Source organism: Scophthalmus maximus, chromosome 6 (genome assembly GCF_022379125.1).
Source record: "Scophthalmus maximus strain ysfricsl-2021 chromosome 6, ASM2237912v1, whole genome shotgun sequence".
Taxonomy (NCBI): Eukaryota; Metazoa; Chordata; class Actinopteri; order Pleuronectiformes; family Scophthalmidae; genus Scophthalmus; species Scophthalmus maximus.
The window spans coordinates 2,622,501-2,643,777 of record NC_061520.1 but is presented as its reverse complement, the minus strand read 5'-3'; the positions used below and the strand labels follow the sequence as shown (position 1 = coordinate 2,643,777).

At 43.3% G+C, this 21,277-nt stretch overlaps 2 protein-coding genes across 4 annotated transcripts in view; both read left to right on the top strand.

The window, feature by feature from the left end:
* LOC118308749 (NACHT, LRR and PYD domains-containing protein 12-like) overlaps window positions 1-21,277 on the top strand; it is a 988,189-nt gene that overhangs the window by 505,540 nt on the left and 461,372 nt on the right. The gene's annotated exons all lie outside the window — the stretch shown is intronic.
* The window catches only part of mtss1 (MTSS I-BAR domain containing 1), a 43,803-nt gene continuing 25,485 nt past the window's right edge, over window positions 2,960-21,277 (top strand). Inside the window, exons 1-3 of one of the 2 annotated variants that reach the window (XM_035630133.2) lie at window positions 2,960-3,999; window positions 16,986-17,047; window positions 20,423-20,496. In XM_035630133.2, the coding sequence (XP_035486026.2) occupies window positions 3,928-3,999; window positions 16,986-17,047; window positions 20,423-20,496 (208 nt within the window). In that variant the 5' untranslated portion in view covers window positions 2,960-3,927. The remainder of the gene's footprint in view (window positions 4,000-16,985; window positions 17,048-20,422; window positions 20,497-21,277) is intronic. The other variant, XM_035630134.2, reaches the window with a different exon arrangement.

The following is a 21,277-nucleotide window of genomic DNA, read 5'->3' as shown; positions in this document are numbered from 1 at the left end:
CTCGTGACACAGGCGCTGGTGTTTCTTGGCTCCATGGAAACCACACTGGTGTTCTGTGTGTAGATGGCTGTGGTCCCAAACACACACACACACACACACACAGTGGCATGACGGTTGCCGTGGTAACCAGACCGGTAGTGAGGCTGCAGTTCCTGTGACTCAGCTCGTTGCCTGGTGAAACTGACTCAAACACACACACACACACACACACACACACACACACACACACACAGTGACGGGAGCCGTTGAGTTGCTTATCAGCCGGTTGCTGCATAAATAATAAGAACAGGCAGGATGTCTGATAGAGTCGGATTCAGTTACAATATATATATATATATACGGTATGTTATCACCGGCGGCTCACGTCGCCATGGTTTCCTGTCTCTCCCCCGACCCTGGAGCCTTTTATAGTCACAGATGTACAGAGAACAAGAGAGGGAAACTTATGATGTATGATTCACTTCGACAAAAGTAATCCAATGAACTGTAATATGCAGATATTACAGGGATGTTTTTTAACGTGTTAATCAACAGACAAAGTGTGTCAACAATTACAATCGAACTGCTCCCACGAAGACAAAGTTGATATTCAAACTCTTTTACCATATTTTGCTGCCAATCCTCACCTGTTTACACACCAGACTCTTATATCTGCCTGTAACGACACGCAAAAGTGTTGTCTCAACTCAGACCAACCTGACTCTGCAGTGACCTCGACCTTTTTGTTTTGCTCTCTATGGATCAGGATTTAGATTATCATAGTTTGCCATTTAAAAACTTGTTCCTGGGCAAAGTTCAAGGTAATTAGACCAAATACAGGGTGTAAAGTTACATACACAATATTCAGACCCACCACAACAAAAAAATACATAAAAATAAATAAACATATATATATATTGTTCAGTTGTGGCAAATTTTCCACGGGCCTGTTCTGATCTACAGTAACTCAACTCTTCCCTCTTTTTGTTTTTTCATGTTTTGCATGTGATCATTTTTGTGTGTTCCAAATTTATGCAAAGTGATATTTTGCATCCCCATTTTTTTTCTACCACCTTTTCAATGCCACACCTTTTATTTTATGTTTAGTGAACAACTTTTTTGTATAAAGAAATAAAAAAAACCCAGCTTCAAGTGATATTTTTTTGTCTACTCCATTATCAGTTCAGTGTATTTTTCCAGAAGCGTAATTATGATTCGATATCCTGAGTAACGTGGCTGCTGTTAAAGTTTCAGTAAAGTTTGGCCAAAGTCTTCCACTTGGCTCTCTCTCTCTCTCTCTCTCTCTCTCTCTCTCTCTCTCTCTCTCTCTCTCTCTCTCTCTCTCTCTCTCTGTGTGTGAGGCTCCGCCCCGCCGGACCGCCCCCTCCTCGACACGCAACATACCTACACACACACACACACACACACACACACACACACACACACACACACACACTAGGCGGCGTCAAGCGAAACCGAACACAGCATCAACCGGAAACTGAAGTGTAAAAATAAAATGTCTGGGGAGAGGTGATTCTGAGGTGGATGAAAATGTTTAAAATAAACAACATTATTTGTGGTATTCTTGTAATCAGTTTGTCATCAATGCGTTTGAGTTGAAACACCGTTGTTGTTTTTTTAAATGCAACGTTTAAAGGGAGCTCTATGAATTATTTCGGATTTAATAGGAAGATTTGTTAAATTACACACAAAAATAATAATAATAATATTTCATGTAAATTCTTTGTATTTATTTCCCCTATCCTCTATATCTATTTGTTTTTTGGATATATTATATATTTTGTATGGTATATCTATCTATCTATCTGTCTATTTATTTATAAGATACACCAAATAACACATTATGAATAATGTATTGGAGAGATTTTAGATTGTTGCTTTAGAAGCAATATGAAAATTGCAAAAGATTTTTTTTTTTTACAAATAATTGGGCTACAGCTGGGATCGGCCCTAGCCCCCGTGGGCTAAGGATTAGCGGTATAGCTAACAGATGGATGGACTATTGGACCAAATATAATAAATATTGTACATATTGTAATGTACAGAATAATTTATGGATTTGGCAACTGTACGTGTGTGTGTGTGTGATGGGAAACATGCATTAGCCTGAAATGTTCATTTAGAAACTTTGGATTGGTTTTGTTATTTCTCCGATTTAATATGATTTCTCTGATTAATGAATGAAAATGTTTTAAAAGTTATTTTTTTCATTTTTGTTCCGACTGCTTTGCTTCCAACCTGAGTTGATATGACACCCAGTTGATTTCCAGTCTGAATAGATGACACGCAGGTCTATTACAGCAGCTGCAGGTGCACTTGACTGTTGTATTTGATACAAGAACAGCAGAATTAATACTTTTACATTTTTGGCTAAATACATTTTACATTCGCTACTATTTGTGTAAATCAATAGAGCACATGGTTTTAGAATAGTTAAATAGTACAGTTAGGTCTCAGCATCGTGGATTTGAAGGAACAGGGCCCAAATGAGGGTAAGAAAGGGAAAAGCAGTGTTTAATAGCAATAGCAATAGCAATAACAACCCTCAACTCACACATGCACTGACACACGCACACACACACAGAAAACAATTCATTCAACACACATCTTTATGGACAATGTGCAATTATGGACAATTTATAATCATTACTTGCATAACCATCCATTTTACATTCTATCTGCACTATATGCTCAGTCAACAGGGACATTTTATTTATATACTTCTATTTATATAATTTTATACATGAGCTTTTTTAACTTACTGTTCTTTCAAGTGAATGTATGTTCTGCTCCAGTGGAAAGGCTTCTATTCTTTTAACAAGAAACAGTAGAAATAAACAAAATCCAAAACTCCAAAATATACTCCAAGGGCATAATAGGATATCCTTCTCAATGAGCTTTATGTTGAAACTGCGCCGGATGTGATGTGTGTCACAGTGTGTCCGACTCGACGCGGTGCTGGAGCGGAGGGAGACTCATTCCGTTCAGGTCGGGACTCCCGCTGGAGCGACCGGAGAGGAACGAACGAGCGGCGCTCTCGAGCTGAACTCAACTCAACTCAACTCAACTCGCGGGGAAACCGGCGGCAGGAATCGCTCGGATTTACGCTGTCGGGAAACAACCAGCTGGAACGGTTGTTGTTGTTGTTGTTTTTTATTTTACAACCGGACCGGATACCGGGAGAGGAGCCGCTGCGGAGGTTTATTTCTGCGGACTGAGCGATCACGGTCGCTCTCTCTCTCTCTTTCTCTCTCTCTCTCTCTCTCTCGCCGTGCGTGTGTTTTCGTTTGGAAACCCACACGCACACACACGCGCGCGCACACGTAGGCGCACGCAGGCGCACGCACAGTCACAGGTTGCTAGCGGAGTTGACGCTAACCTAGCTAGCCACGTTAGCTTCCCCGCTGTTAGCTGCGGGTTCTTCTTCGTCCTCTTCTTCGTCTTCTTCTTCTTCGTCGTCTCCCCCCATTTGTTTCACCGGGACTCCAGAAGCAACATCCCGGGCGGAAGTCCACAGACACCAGTTGCCAGACATTCTCCCGAGCCGAGCCGAGCCGAGACGAGCCGGCCCGCGGGGCCGAGGGACGCGATGTGGTGCCGCTCCGGACCGTCGTCGAGTCGGCCGGCCGGGCAGCAGCAGCCGCCGCAGCCGCGGACCTGAAGCCCGGACGACACGGATGTTCCCCCGGTGACTTTCTCCCACACGGAGTCGAACGCCTCCGCTGATCTTACTGGAATATATATATATATTTATATATATATATATATTTAAATCTCTGCTGGATTCGTGTTTTTCTTGTTTTGGGGGGAGGAGGTGAAAAGTTTGGGAAGTTGGAGGAGGATTTTTCTTTTTTTTTTTTTCTTCTTCTTCTTCTTCTTCTTCTTCTTCTTCTTCTTCTTCTCTGTCCCCACCGAGCCCGTGGAAACATGGATGCGGGTATAGAGAAGGAATGCAGCGCCTTGGGAGGGCTCTTCCAGCTCATCATGAACGACATGAAGGTGAGAGAACCCGCCTCGGAAATATAGCATATATACATGTATGTCAATATTGTATTGTATATATATTTATGTGTATAAATATATTATAGTGTACATCGGTTGCACCAAACGGCCCGTCTGCGTTTGAAACTTCAAAGCGATTTAAGAACTTAAAAAAACAAAAAGCCGAGCTGATCTCACTCGTCTCGTTCACCTCCTCATCTTCGTTCTGCTCTTTTCCATTTCCCATGTCAAACGTGTTTCATTCAACTTCCTCCTGTACACACCACTCTCTCTTTTACACTATGGGATGAAACTAATGTGGGTTTGATTCATTATCGATTAATCGATCGATTGTTTTGCTCCGGAACTCCAACACGATGACCCCCCCCCATAAAGGTATTCAGCAAAGAAACCAGGAAGCATTCACATTCAAGAAGTTCTGTCTGATAAAATAAAATAAAATAAAATCGACTCTAATTGATGAATGATTACCGATACGACACATTGGCCGATCTATATATGTAGATATCTATATAGATATAAATATCTATATCTATATAGATATATTTATCTGTCAATTATTCCTAAAATGTCGTAATCAAACCCTTATGACAAAGTCATGTAATTGAGGCTTGGTGTTTTATTTTAACCATGAACTTTATCATAAACAACTATAAATTGAGAATACAAATACATAGAACTAATAACAAACATCTTTTTTTACATTTAAAGGCTCCAATCAGTTGGCCGATGACATCGGTCGGGCTCTAGAACCGATCATTAACACAGTTGATTAATCCAGTAGTTGGTTACTAATGGATTTGATCAAATCGGCAACCCTGAGCAAATTAAAAGACAAATCCTGAAGTGGAGTTGAGGGAAAAGGTTGGGTTCATTCCTCGTGAACAGCCTCGTGCATTGCTTCACTCACACTTCCTCAAATATAATATTCATGTCAACATTTCCTGCGCGGCCGCAGCGGTCGGCTGAGCAAATGATTTGTCAATAGTTTGATTATGGATGATTCATTCATTTTCATTATCGCACCTTCTTATTAACTTGTGTTTGGCCAAATCACTTGGTCACTGGGAAGTTTATAGCGAGCACCGTCAAACTATTTCCTGGTATTTTTAAAGAATGAGAATGAATCCGGTAATCGACCCCTAACCCAGATCGAGGCATGAAGTGGTGAAGAGATGAAAACAAGGATAAGAAATGGGTGAAATCTGTGAAATACTTCTAAAAAAAACAACCCCTTCACACGTAGGTTATGAATGGGCTGGATGTTGGAGACTGGGTAGGATGATGGCCGCGGATGTTGATTGGGTAATGAATGAGCAGAGGTTAAAGCTGGAAGTGGGCCACCTGAGGGGGTAAGAGGGGCTGGGGGGGGGGAAGTTGCCAGCTGTGGGCTCTTTGATGTCTGTGAAGCAGGCTGCCCTTTGCTTGCCTGTCTGCGTTTCACTGCTCTCAGATGTTCGGTGTTATCAACCCCTCTGTTTTCAAGCCCCCCCCCCCCCCCCCCCCCCCCGAACACAGCGTCGCCTCCAAAGTGTTGGAAGCCTCGCCCGTGAAATCCTACACGGCGTGATTTTTACCGTCCACCGGGCCAACGGTCGGCGTGTTGGAACTGCAGCACAGCTGGCCGATGCCAAACGAGCTTATGAGAGGGACGACAAGCGCACGAAGAAGAATGGGCTGTTGGTGATGAGATTATTTCAAATACGTACAGTCCTGGTCAGAAAACAAGAGCCAAAGTGATGGTCCCACTGAAATGTATAGTCACACTAAACACTAGGAATCCAGTCCTGACGCTGAGCTTCAGATTAGGTTGATATTCTGTCAAATAATGTAATATTGTTTTTAGTAAATATTGTTTAAAATATATATATATATTTATTTATGAAAAGCCCAAGCTGCCTCATTGAAATAGCTTCTTTTATCAATTACATTGGATAGTGTTGAAAAAGACTTGAACTAGAGATGGAACCATAAAATGTTTACCGACATTATAAACCAAGTTAGAAGTAGAGTCATTTTCTCATAGACTTCCATAGAAACAACCAGTGGAGTCGCCCTCTGCTGGTGAGTCCAGCGAATACAGACTTCGGACACTTCAGCATCAGCTTCGTTTTCCGGAAAACCGGTGACTACGACCATTTTTATATACAGTCTATGTTCACATAATGCGTACGTGTGTTTGATGGATGAATATGTGTTTCATCAAACCACAGTTCTCGGGAATATTGTGTAACAGTGGATCTGCAGATGAATCACGGCGGCTCTGCTGTTGCTGTGTGTCGTGTGTGTGTGTGTGTGTTTTCGCGGTCGCACGCTACGCCGAGGGAGGCCACAGGTGGGTGCGGACGGCGGTTTCAGTTCTCGTTTCGTTCTGAAGTTACTGTGTAGCGGTTTGGTTGCATCGCGACGGAACTCGGAGAACAGTGAGCGCACGAGTCACTACCGCTGTCAGATAACAGGGAAGAGGTGTGTGTGTGTGTGTGTGTGTGTGTGTGTGTGTGTGTGTGTGTGTGTGTGTGTGTGTGTGTGTGTGTGTGTGTGTGTGTGTGTGTGTGTGTGTGTGTGTGTGTGTGTGTGTGTGTGTGTGTGTGTGTGTGTGTGTGTGTGGCAGATGGCAGGAGTGCCCCCATTGGTTCAGTGCCATGTTGGTAAACTACCAAGATATGATGCCATGAGCTCTGAATCAATAACACACACACACACGAGAGTTGCTGTTCAGATAAATTTCTCCTTCGGGCATCACAACATGCTCACACTCACTCAGTTAGTCAGTCAGTCACGTTGTGAATGAACCAAACGGCTTTAAAGGTTTTTAAAATGGTTGTGTTATGACTTTCCATATCTAATATCTAACCTAAATTAGTGAAAACTGAATTATGCTAAAGCACAATAAAGTGTTAAAAAAAACAACCTTCCAGCAAGAAATTCAAAGACGCTGATTTCAAATCAGAAACCGATGACGGTGACATAAGCTACGAACCGTCTTGCAAATGGATCACACCAGCGGCGAGACCCGTCAACATGTTGACATTACGACCCATGAGCACTAATTCCCTAACCCTGCACTACTACCACACACACACACACACACACACACACACACACACACACACAGACTATTGGAAAAGAATTCCGCTGATGTCCGCCGCATTCACTTCCTGATTGGTTCTTAATCAATCACGACTTGACGGCCAGCGGCGAAAGCAAAAAACGCCGTCGGCCCGAGAAAAGAAAACGCCTGGTCGCACTTTTTACCATTCTTGCTTCATGTTGGTTGTATTTTCTGTAACTAAGTCACCGACCTGCAGAGATGCGACGATCTTGCTTCCTGTTTACACCGGTACGCACGCACACAGTGAACGCCAGCCGTGTTTTTAGGCTTTCTTTGGAATCAATCTATGAATATAGATAGACATAGTTCCTAACTTCCTGTGTTTGGTGTGTTTTTTGTTTTTTTTTAAGTACGTCATAGCTCAGAATAAACCTCATCTTCCTGCCGAAGCTTCACGGGACCGTTTACGTTCTGCCGGAGAGAGACAGACGGCTTATTGATTTGTCTCAGCTAAATCAGGGGGGTGACATTATGAGCCATCGACCTTCCACACTCCTCCCTCGCTTCCATCCCTCAATCCTGACATGCTCAGTGCATACCCCCCCCCTCTCTCTATCTATCACTCTTTCTCTTTCTCTTTTCATCACGTTTTCCACCAATTTCGTTTTTCTCTTCTTCAGTCATGTCTCTCTTGTCCACGTTCCTCCTGCTCTTCCCTCCTCCCCCACCTGCTGCATGTCTCCCCATCCGCTCCTCTCTTCCTCCATTCTGTCGACCCCCCTCCTCCCCCCACACCAGCGCTTCCTTGTGCAATTCGCCGCTTCACGAGGATTCGATTAGTGTTCGACTATTAAATTAATTCTCCTCGTTAGCTGTCGACTTTAAAGGAAAATGTCACTCAAAACAACAGCGCGAGCCCGCCCTCCTTCGCCTGCAGTGTATAACGTTAGAGTGTGTGTGTGTGTGTGTGTGTGTGTGTGTGTGTGTGTGTGTGTGTGTGTGTGTGTGTGTGTGTGTGTGTGTGTGTGTGTGTGTGTGTGTGTGTGTGTGTGTGTGTGTGTGTGTGTGTGTGTGTGTGTGTGTGTGTGTGTGTAATAGTAAATGACTTTCAGGGGCCTGCTGCAGTCCTTCCCAGTTTCTACATACACACACACCAAATAATTATGTCTTTTATAGTCAAACCTTTATATATAATTTAGTGTGTGTTTGTGCGTGCGTGCGTGCAGAGTAAAATACAGGCTTTTCCCACACATAGACCTGAGCGATAACCGTGTACAATTACACACACACACACACACACACACACACCCACACTTAGAAGCCATAATGCGACGTGACGTCATGCTTAGTCACATTGCTGATATACTTTATAGTTCCCGATAATTAGGTGTGTGTGTGTGTACTGCTGACAGGGAAATAGGCAGCCTCAGGTGAATATGGGTGTGTACAAGACCCACACACAACTTGGTGAAACATTTAGGCCTCAACAAAGCAGCAGAGAGAATGAGGCTTTTAAACAAACACCGTGCAGAAGGTGAAGATGAAGTAATGCAACACACATCGTGTGTTGGTGTAGGCGCTTGTGTGCAAATGAAAGCAATTTAAAGAAACATGGGTGATTAAATGTATTCATTGGCGTCTCATAATCCGGTTATTATCCCTGGAAATCATGTGGCTAGTGAGAAATCTGATTGGCTGGTAGCTGTGAAAAAATCTACTAGCCATGTTGGCTGGTGATCAAAGAAGTTAATTCAAAGCCCCGAACGTGACCCCCGCAAATATCCACCTGTTCTCTGTCGGGCGCGCCGCCGCGAGGATTTCAACGCTAAGTGGAGTCCGCGACATTGCGTCACATGGAAATTTTTGTCCTCAAGCTCAAATTCTTTAAAGCGAGCGAGTGAGGCAAATAACCAGATTGCATGTTTTTTTTTCACCCGCCATTCGCATCATCGCCCGGCGTCTTCTCAGCGACTCGGTATCTAATCCCTTGTTATATTCAGCCTTTCACTTTAGCTTCTTAACCCCGTCACTTTCGCCTGATAGAGTTGGGGTCCGTCCCGTTTCTCCCCCACACGGCCCTACCCCCTCCGTTTTGCGCCTTCCCGCGTAGTGTAGGGTGTCCCATTTCTTTTGAAGATCAAGGGGTGGGGTGTAGGGGTCTCCACCACTTCAAACGTAGGGTGGTCAGATGCTGACTCTGTCAGGCGTTTTCCCCTCAGTTTTACCGATTTTTACGAACGGATGTTTAAACAAGTACCTTTTTTGGCTTTTTTAAGCAGCCATACAACTTTCACCAACTGCTAACGCTAACGCTAACTGTCTGCCGACACACCTGCCGTCCTCTCATGATGCGCTGCCTCTGCTGCGCTGGAAATTTCCGGTTTCTTTGCATCATTTGCACATTTGCATCTTCTACAGCAACTGGTTTTCTGTATTTGTGACGCACCATATCTAGCTTGGACAGGATTCGTTTGAATTTCAAATTGCAGAGAAGTGACAGAAATCTCCTCCTCCAGGAGAGGAACGTGAAAACACCAGACGCAAGTCGCTGCAGCCATGTCGCTATATGTCTGACATCACGACAAGGACAGAAGAAAAATGACAATGAGACACAAATAGTATGCAAAGAAACACAGAAGTCACATGGCTGGCATCCACTTCCTCTTCTCGTCGACGACAGGAACAGGGGGAAACTCCGTGCTAGAAGATAAAAGGAGAAGCGAGGAGGGAACGAGAGAGCGAGAGCAGCAGAACATCACTTCTCTGCTGGTTAGAGGCAGTTGGACTCATTCATGAAATATGAAATTTCCCAAAACCCCAACATGATGTTTTGTTTTGTCCGCACGCCAAATATATTTAGTTCGCTTTCAGAGAGGAGCAAAAAAACCCAGAAGATATTCACATGTAAGAATCGGAAATCTGAGAAGTTTGATTCTTTTTCTCGATAAAAACTACTTGAACCGATTAATCGATTATCAAAATAGTTGCAGATTCCTTTAGTAGTGGATTACTAATCGATGAACTCTTGCAGCTCTAAGATACATGCCCAATATATATATATATATATATATACTGTATAAAATCTGTCACTGATTCCTAAGATGGCGTCATCAAAGCTTCATGACAAAGAAATGCAATTGAGGCGTGATATTTTAATATAACCATAAACTTTATCATAAATAACTACAAATAAAAGAAAACACAAATACAACCAAACATATAGAACTTGAATTGATTGAGCTGATATTCAGTTCACTGTCACAGAGGAGCAAAGAAACCAGAAAATATTCACATTTAAGAAGCTGAAATCGGAGAATTTTTTGCGGGGTTTTGTTCATCAACACTACTTGAACCGAATTGATGATCAAAATAGTTGGCGATTAATTTAGTAGGCGGTTACTAAACGATGAATGGATTAACTGTTGCAGCTCTTACCAGCTTCATCATTTCATAGATAAATTGTGTGTATGAGTAACCGAGGAATCGATAACTGCTCATTGACTTCAGTCTGGATCCCGGCCTCGATTGGCCAGAGCTGCGAGGTGACTCCGCCTCTCAAACGACAACCCAGGTATTTGAGGTCAGCTTGTTGAAGACGTCAAAACTAACGAGAGCGAGCTTCAGCCTTCCGTCGGTTATCAAAGAGAGAAAACATTGCGCGTTACATAAGGACAAGAGAACTGGAGGTCGACGCTCTTGTTTGTCTCGCTGAATAAAAAACCTGGTCATTTCGCAGCTAAAGGACCAAACGGTCGACTGTGTGGAGCATATGAACAAACCATTAACCTGATGTTGACACGCCCTCATGTCTACTTTCCCTTCACTCGCTCTCCGTCCTTGTCGTCTTTCTCTCTTTGTGTTAACCAGCGTTGCTCAAACACAACAGTTAAACAAACCTATAAAGCTGCTGTTTGAACAGTCTCGTCCTCCCTCGCTCTTCGTAGCTTCGGCAAACATAACAGTCAGAAAAAAACTGTTTTTTCAACATGTGTTTTGGGGCGACAGAAGTCGGTATTAATTTAAACTTCTGAGGGAATCAACGTGTATGTGATATGGTGATATTCTCCTTCTTTCTCACGCCAATGCTCCACGAACATGAACGCACACACTTTAGTTTGTTTTCGATTCAGTGCGACCAGTGGAAATACCAGCTACAGCACCGAATGCATATAATCCGCTGCTGAAAATAGTCCCCAGCAAATACACGATATCCCTCCTGCTTGAATAGAAAGATTCCTGACTAACTAGAGCTGCAACAGTTAATTGTACTAATTAATGCTTATACTTTACATTTTTCACCATTTTATGACATTTTATGGACCCAACAACTAATCGAGTTCAGAAGATATTGAAACAAATAGCGAATGTTTGATTGTGATTTGTGCTGTAAAGCACCTTGAATGGTCGATACAACTACAAAGTGCCATATAAATACTAGAGACCGACTGATATTGATATTTTTGGGGCCTGATATCCATATTAGGGAGTACAAGAGTCCCGATACCGATACATCGTCCAAAATCTGTCAACGATTCCTAAGATGTACTTATCAAACCATTATGACAGAAATGTAATTGAGGCTTGATATTTTAGTTTAACCATAAACTTTATCATAAAAAACTAATACAAATGACAAATACAACCAAATACATAGAATTTGAATTGAGAAATAAACATTAAAAACATTCTTGACCTAAAATGTAAAACATAAATGCACATTTAAAGGCATACTGATGTGTCGGCCGATACCGATGTGTCTGAGAAAGGCTCATATCGGCAGATATAATCAGCCAACCGATGTATCGGTCGGGCTCTAGAAAATACAGTCCATTTACCATCGTTGGCTTTCAGCCGCAGTGCACACGAGGGTCTTTGACGAGTCGGTCGGGCCTTCACAAAGGTCAACGGGAAAAGTATCCTCACTCTCCTGAGCCGTTTCCTCGTCAGTCGCCTCGGTCCACAATGCTCCGTCTTCATCTTCTCGTCCTTTTGTTGGTCAGTAGAGCAAGTCGGGATTATCAGTGGTAGGATTAGACGCCTCAACGACAGGTGACTACACACACACACACACACACACACACTGACTATAGTAACCGTACACCTGGTCAGGCTGTCTGGTTGACTAAGCGGATAAGATAACAGCGCTGTATGTCTTCCATACATGAGGCTGTGTGAATGGGGTCTTCTGTTTCGCTGCTGGCGGAGCATGGAGACTGTTTCCACTCGGCACTACAGCGTTGTAGGTATGATGACACCAAAAAGATTCATGTCTAAAATACTGTGTGTTAATGACAAGTGCCCATCAACGGTTCCCCAGACCAATTATGATTACAAATTAACCAGAATTTTCTTGATTGGTATATATTTTGTATTTTTGCGTGATAAATGACTTTTACATCTATTTTTTGTGTTTGAAAACTGCATTAAAAGAAAATATTGCCCCCCTAATTTGTTATTATTTACTCAAAATAAGGATAAACTGCAAGTAAATATTATTTTCATAATCGATTAATCTGTCGATTAGTTTAGTTGTTTGGTCCGTAAAATGTCATAAAATGGTGGAAAATGTTGATCGTGTTTCCCTAAACTCCAAGATGATGTTTTGTTTTTTCCACACACCAAAGATATTTAGTTCACTGTCACAGAGGAGCAAAGAAACCAGAAAATATTCATATTCAAGAAGCTGAAATCAGAGAATTTTGATCCTAAAAACTAGTTGAACCGATTAATCGATTATCAAAAAAGTTGGTGAGGAATTTAGTAGTCGATTACTGATCGATTAACTGTTGGAGTAACTGCTGGAAGAATCGTTTAAGCTATAAAATAAGAGAATTGTAATCACGATATGGATTGAGAGGAAAATTTTATGGTGCGTTCAGGTAAAACTGTAAATGAATTTTTGCGGCGTGTTACTTGCTCATGTTTGGCCTCAGCCTCATTTGTGTCTACTCTTGTTACTCGTGGTGAATAAACACAACCCGTGAACAGTCGGCCGTTCTCTTTCTTTGACGCCGGGTTAATCTCAACGCTAACTGTCTTTTCACAACATTGCTTCACGCAGATCTTTAGTCCGAATATTTCCGCTCGAGCGAGTGAAGCGACTCTTGGCGTTGTGTGTCTATTCGTCGGCTTTGCAGTGACTTTGTATATAATCTCATCCCGTGAAAGATTCGCTTCACGTTTGACCTGAAGACATTACAATAAAAAAAACCCGTTCTTAATTATTAACCAACATATACGCAGAAACCAAAATGTCTTTAAGCCACTAAGTGGAATGACAAAACTCTTAAGTTACTGTTAAAACCTTTGACAGGAAAAACAGAACCCGTCTCTGTTCCCCCCTGAGACGAGCAATCAAATTAAACAAATCAATGATCCAAAATCTCATTCATCAGATTGCTCTCCCTCGGAACTCGTGTTGTCGCGGAGCGGAGTGCTGATATAACCGTTTGCTGTCCAGCCGGATGAAAGTCGACAGCTGTTTTGTTTGCAGCTGTCTCTGGGAAACCCTCCGGACGCCGCCGCTGACCTTTGTGGCTCCCGGGTCCCTAATTTAGCAACCGCTGCTTTAAAAGCGCCCGGTGTCGAGCTGCAGGGGACCCCGCTGCTCTTTCAGTGGCGTTTTTTAAGCCCCGCCTGCTGGGGAAAGAAAAAGACCCAGCGCTGGTATATATTTTGTCTGCGACTGACTGTGACATTCCTGGCAGTCACAACAAATCCTGGCAGAATTTAAAGTTAAGGCGAGGAGTTCCCAAGGAGGGAACAAGGAGGGAACAAGGAGGGAACAAGGAGGGAACAAGGAGGGAACAAGGGGGAAACAAGGAGGTAACAAGGGGGTAACAAGGAGGTAACAAGGGGGGAACAAGGAGGTAACAAGGAGGGAACAATGGGGTAACAAGGAGGTACAAGGAGGGAACAAGGAGGTACAAGGAGGGAACAATGGGGTAACAAGGAGGTACAAGGAGGGAACAATGGGGTAACGAGGAGGGAACGAGGAGGGAACAAGGAGGTACAAGGAGGGAACAAGGAGGGAACAATTGGGTAACGAGGAGGGAACGAGGAGGTAACGAGGAGGGAACAATGAGGAAACAAGGAGGGAACAAGGAGGGAACAAGGGGGTAACAAGGAGGGAACAAGGAGGAAACAAGGGGGTAACAAGGAGGTAACAAGGAGGTAACAACGGGTTAACAAGGAGGTAACAAGGAGGGAACAACGGGTTAACAAGGAGGTAACAAGGAGGTAACAAGGAGGGAACAAGGGGGTAACAAGGAGGGAACAACGGGTTAACAAGGAGGGAACAAGGAGGCAACAAGGGGGGAACAAGGAGGGAACAAGGAGGCAACAAGGAGGCAACAAGGAGGGAACAAGGAGGGAACAAGGAGGGAACAAGGAGGTAACAAGGGGGGAACAAGGGGGGAACAAGGAGGCAACAAGGGGGGAACAAGGGGGGAACAAGGGGGGCACTGCGAGAGCCGCACAGGCTGAAGTACAAGCAGCGGGGAAATTTAGTTATTGTGTGATCTTGGCTTTTGGCTTGGCTGTCTGGCCCACAGTGGGAACAACATCATAGATAACCAACATCACAGTGATCGATCTGTTTGATTGGTCAGTAAACAGAATAATCAATAAAATATAGCCCCTTTCAGACGCGCACTGAAGTCCGAACATTCGCCTGAAATTTTCCAGAGGGGCTTCACATGGGAACGCGAATGTTACTCTGGACATTTTCCCTGAACTGTTCCCGCCAGCTCCTAGAAAAATTCCAGAAAAGTGAGCCCACGTGAGAATACAGCCAGAAAATGGCACGCGTCCTCGACACATTATGAATGCCTTCAGTTCGAAACACAATTTCATCATATCTAGAAATGATCTACTGCCTGAAATACTTTAATAATCCCTCAATATGACCAATTCACCCATCACGTATGCTTTCAGCTACAGTAGCACGATGCCGCTGAAATGACTTTGGCGTTTTAAATGTGCCTCGTCTCCAGTTATTTATTCTCTGAATCCAAGCACAAATCCACCCCCCCCCCCAACGCAGGAATCAATAACGTGGTCTTTTTTGGAAGTGAAATGCTTTTCCAATTCATCTCCTTCCTTCCTCTGCTTATCGCAGGTTCACTGAGTTAGTTCACACACACACAAACACACACACACGGAGGCATTCAGTCGGGTCACCTGCAGTATTTCATCACGCAGTGCTAAATCCCTGCAGCCTGTGAACCCGTCGGGCCCCCAGTGCCGTGTGCACGCCTAGCTTGCTGTGCAGCAGTGACCAGCTAGCGGCTTTAGGGGCGCGGAGCTAAGAGGCTAACGGTGTGGCGGTGTTAAGGGGTTAAATCGGTATTATCCCCTCTTTCTCTCTCTCTCTCCGATGGACCGGCAGAGACGGAGGACAGGGGCGGGTGACCGGGTTCAGTGGAAGGAAGAGCGAGAGAAAGTGCCATTCAGGTCCTCGTTTCCAAACCGTTTTTAAATTCAACAACCAGAACACGGCACCAGCCGCAGCTGTTGGCCACAGATGTGACCCAAGGTCGGAGCCTGGAGCGTGAACCAGCCTTAGATTACATAATCAGCTGCTGGGACAAAAACACACACGTATATTTACTCCTAAAGAAGGGAAGCGTATTCTAATCTCTGCAGAAGAATGTAATAAAACTATTTTTTCTGTCCTGTATTGTTGTTACGAATAACGTTGTGAGTCAAGTTTCCCCACTAGAGCTGCAACAGTTAATCGATTAGCGATCGACTAGTAAAATAGTTGCAGACTATTTTGATTATCGGTTAATTGGTTCAAGTATTTTCAAAAATTCCAAATTTTCAGATTTCAGCTTCTGAAATATGAATATTTTCTGGTTTCTTTGCTCCTCTGTGACAGTAAACTGAATATATTTGGTGGGGACAATACAAAACATCATGTTGGAGTTTTGGGAAACACGATCTGCATTTTTCACCATTTTATGACTTTTTATGGACCAAACAACTAATCGATTAATCGAGAAAATAATCGTCAGCTGCAGCCCTAGTGAAAACTAGGGTGCTGTCAAATTATGTTGTGTTACAGTGACATATTTATATCAATGAATAATACAAACACTTCTCTGCAAAACAGTTCAACAGCACCAAACCACAACCTCTAAAAATGATCATTACCTCTGTGGAACTGTACATTAATGACTTTGTTGCACTGTTTTAAAAAAAAAATTCAATAGCACATCACATCTTGGAGGGAATTCACGAAACTGAAAGATTGTTTTCTCTCCATAAAATGAGGGTGAACAAAAAGGTTTCACTCTCAAACTGGTTTGGGAGGAATTTGCACCGTCACATTCTTTGGGGCGAACACTTCTCCGCCCGGTGACACGCGGTGATTTATGAGAAGAGGCTCATTAATTCCGCCGTGCAGCTCAAACTTTCTTTGGTGTGCCGACAAAAACAAAACATCATCCCGGAAACACAATCAACATTTTTCACCATTATATGAATTAATCGAGATGATAATAATCAACGGATGTATCCACAACCAATACAATCGTTAGTTGCGGCCCAATTTCCCACAGAATTAGATTCTGTCGATGGCGTCGGCTGCAGTTGTTGAATGACGGAGATACAAAAGAAGTGACCGACGGGAAAGCGGGAACTGAGGGTTTCCTGTTCTTAGGTCAAAAAATAGGAAACATTGCTTTGCTTTGAAAGAATTTCAGGAAAGTAAAAGATGAACCTGTGTGTTTAGGCTACATCCAACACTACTATGTTTCCTTTTTTTCAAATCTCTGAGCTCTGCAGGTTTATACGGTATGAAATACATATTGTTATAGCTTCAGGCCCAACATCTTTGTAATCCTCTCGTGGTTCAGACTGATGCCATGTTGTTGTTATGTTTTTTTTTTTTAATGTCGTCGTTGTTGTCCTCTTGTGTTCGCTGCAGGCCAGTTATCCTACATGGGAGGACTTTGTGACCAAAGGAACCAAACTGCAGTCACAGCTCAGGTGAGACACGCGTTCAACATTCATCCACAATCAAAACTCAGTTGGTCATGGTTATGGATGGCCCGATTCGATATGGAATATCTGTATCGTGGCGATATTGGCCAAAATGACTGGATGGGATATCTACCCGGTGGTCGGATCCGTGTTATAACGGTGTAATGGCCGTGCTTCTCCCACCGGGCCTGTTTACCTCGATAAGCATCTCGGTTCTGTGCCTGCTGCAGCCAGTTACAGGCCATTAGCCCTACCAGTCACACACACACACACACACACACACACACACACACACACACACACACACACACAGGACGTCCACGCTGCTCAAACCCATTTAATTTTTAATACTACTTAAAAAGATCTGCTGCGGAAACACACTCAGCAGACACTGCTCACATAAAAGCTTTAACCCAGACTCTAAAAGTTGTGTTTGTTCATTAAACCGCCATAAAAAATGAAATGTTTTTTTTAAAGACGACTCATAAAAACAAAGACCCTCGGGGGTTTTGCTTACTCTTTTTTTCATAGAGTAAGATACCATGTTGGGCTCATTAGAGATTCAATTCACTCAACATTTACTGGGAATATAAGGGCCACGTCTTTTTTCTCAACATGACTCCTTCCCCCGGCTTCCCTTGAACTCAATCTCTTTTTTTTCCATAGTTTAATGAAGTCTAAACAGATTTGTTGCGGGGAACATTTGATTAGGTTATCAACCACAAGAGGTCGTCACATGATTCACGATGAGTTTCATCTGTAGACACGGCACATGTGGTGAATGGGGACACGAGGTGAGACGCCGGACGCTTTCCTGAAATGTTTCCAGAGGGGGTCGTACGTGGGCGTTGCTACGGACCTTTTTTCGTAAAACATTTCCTGCCTCGTAAAAATGATTCGTAAAAATGTCAAAAGAGTGGGACCGCAGCCAGAGTCGAAGCATGAAGAGTAGGGCTGCAACTAACACAATTAATCGATTAGTTATTTGGTTGTGAAAAATTAAGATCGTGTTTCCCAAAATCCCAACATGATGTTTTGTTTTGTCCACACACCAAAAATATTCAGATCACTGTCACAGAGGAGCAAAGAAACCAGAAAATATTCACATTTAAGAAGCTGGAATCATTGAATTTTGACTCTTTTTTTCCATAAAAACTACTTGAACCAATTTATCGATTATTAAAATAGTTGGCGATTAATTTAGTAGTCGATTACTAATCGATTAATTCGCTGTAGAATATGCAAATGTGAGGCAAAGAAACCGGAAGCTTCCAATTCAGCAGAGGCAGCGAATCCACGAGAGGACGGCAGCTCTGTCAGCAGACAGTTAGCGTTAGCATTAGCAGTTAGCATCCATGAGAGGACGGCAGCTGTGTCAGCAGACAGTTAGCGTTAGCATTAGCAGTTAGCATCCACGAGAGGACGGCAGCTGTGTCAGCAGACAGTTAGCGTTAGCATTAGCAGTTAGCATCCACGAGAGGACGGCAGCTGTGTCAGCAGACAGTTAGAATTAGCAGTTAGCATCCACGAGAGGACGGCAGCTGTGTCAGCAGACAGTTAGCATTAGCGGTTAGCATCCACGAGAGGACAGCAGCTGTGTCAGCAGACAGTTAGCATTAGCAGTTAGCATCCACGAGAGGACGGCAGCTGTGTCAGCAGACAGTTAGCATTAGCAGTTAGCATCCACGAGAGGACGGCAGGTGTGTCAGCAGACAGTTAGTGTTAGCAATAGCATTATGTGAAAGTTTTATGTCTGAATCTCTCCGATGTTGCCTCTAACCATCTCGTTAGGCACGTTCTTTCACCGGTCAACCTAACGCGAGTAGCGGTGGTGGGCGGGGCCTGTGTTATTTGCATATCATGAATATTCGTAGTCTCAGAATTCCTCAGTGAGGGAGAGAGAGTGGAAGGTTTCTTCCAGACGCATTTCAGAGGGTTTTTAAAAACTTTTTGGGGGGTAAACAATGTTAAACAAAATATTAGGTATATCAGATTATTTTTAGATACTTTAAAAAGTGACTGGAGGGGGTCTTTAAACCCAGACGTAAGAAAGAGTTTCAGTGTCTTGTTATCTCATGATGCTCATATATGGGTTTGTTACATTTTTTTTGCATTTGGTGTGTGTGTGTCCAGCTATAGAAAACATATATCTCACTGGTAATAGAACTGACACACACACACACACACACACACACACACACACACAATACATCCATTGATGATGTGTGTGTCAGGAGGTATCCTGTTACACTCCTAACACCGGCCTTTGAGGGCAACTGGCTTCTCATGTGGCGCCACCAAACCAGCTTCCAAAATATAAGCCCTTTATTTATTTTTCTTTCCTTTTCTTTTCATCTTTCTTTAAAAACCAAGCAAACGAGGTTTGTTAGTGACTTGTCTCCTGCTGCAGACTTTGCCTACTTACAAGCAAATAGAAGTCATGACATGACTCGCGTTGTTATCTGCCAATCGCCGTGGGGGAATTCTTATATCTTTACAAAATGCTTCAATTAAATTTCCCCCAAAATCAGACACACAATAATCTGTAATGGGGCGTTCACACCAATCGCGATACACAGAATTTTTCCGCGAGATGAGAGTCCAAACAAAGTAAACGCAAATACGTGAGTAGACACGTATTTCGTGTGAGACGTTTGTCTCAACCCGTTGGTTCGGAAATGCCGTTTTGCATTTTGACTGGTGCCATGTTGTTGTTTTTTTCAACTGGACATAGAATTGGGGGGTGTGGCCTGACTGAGAGCTCGTCCCATGTTCGCCCACCCACACCTGCAACCGTGCACCGTTACCAGCTGTCAATCACGCTGTACCCACGCTACGGTGCTTTATCGTCTATTTGACTCTAAATGGATCATAAGGTACAAAATTAACATTGTGTTGTATCGGGGAAGACTTGAAACTAGAGATTGAACCTTAAACTCCTGAGAAAAAATGTTCACTCACGTGGTAAATCAAGTGAGAAATCGAGTCACTCATAGACTTCTATAGAAACAACCAGCGGAGTCGCCCTCTGCTGGTCAGGACAGAGAAAACAGGCTTCAGCCACTTTAGACACACTCATTTTCCGGAACCCGGTGACTACGTCCATTTTTTATATACGGCCAATGTTCACATACTTGTGTGTTTGATGGATGAATCTATGTGGGGCGGCTGTGGCTCAGGATGTAGAGCGAGTCGTCCATTGAGTGGAAGGTCGGTGGTCCGATGCCCGGCTCTTTGGTCAAGAAATGGAACCCCGGATATTGTGCCAAAATGTTGTGTGTGAATGTGACTTTGAGCGGTCGGTAAGACTAGAAAAGTGTTAACACATATACAGTCTATTAACCATTTAACGAATATGTTCGTTGTTCATCTTTGATCCAGGACGACCATCGTGGTCACTGGAGCCTTCCTGGATGCTTTTCAGAAGGTGGCAGACATGGCGACTGGGACCAGAGGTAAACACACACACACACACACACACAGAGAAACATACAGTCAGTTTGTGTTCTTCTCGGCAGTGTTTGTTTGCTCATACGTTTGAGTGTGTGTGTGTGTGTGTGTGTGTGTGTGTGTGTGTGTGTGTGTGTGTGTGTGTGTGTGTGTGTGTGTGTGTGTGTGTGTGTGTGTGTGTGTGTGTGTGTGTGTGTGTGTGTGTGTGTGTGTGTGTGTGTGTGTGTGTGTGTGTAATAATATTATATAATGCTATATGCGACTGGAGACAGGAAGTTTTGCCACAGCAATTTTCAGCACATCTCCCTTTTTCTTTTCTTCCCCCGTTGTCGGTTACTTAAGTTGTTTTTGGGTCATTCTGCTAATATTATTATTTTTTTCTCCTCCTGCATTTCGCTCTCTGAACAGCTGTCTTGTTTTAGCCTGGATAAGGCTACACACACATACACACACTGATACTCGTAGATTTCACAATGTGATCTGATATGGCGGCAAATAGTATTGTTTGTCTTCAGAAATGGAAACGACAATCAGTTTTTAACAGTGTAGAGGTCACGTCCTCGACACACATTATACACGTTTGTGACGGTTGAACATAAATATATATCAAAACCGCTGACATTAAAACATTAAAACTTTACATTACAAAAATATTATCTGTTTAAAAACAAAACAAAACACTGCATCGACCTAAACGCAGCAGAACCAGAGATGTCGTCAATTGTGTTCTGACACTTGTCCTGTCCTTGTCCAAAGCTTGTTTTTGCCTACACTACCCACAATGCA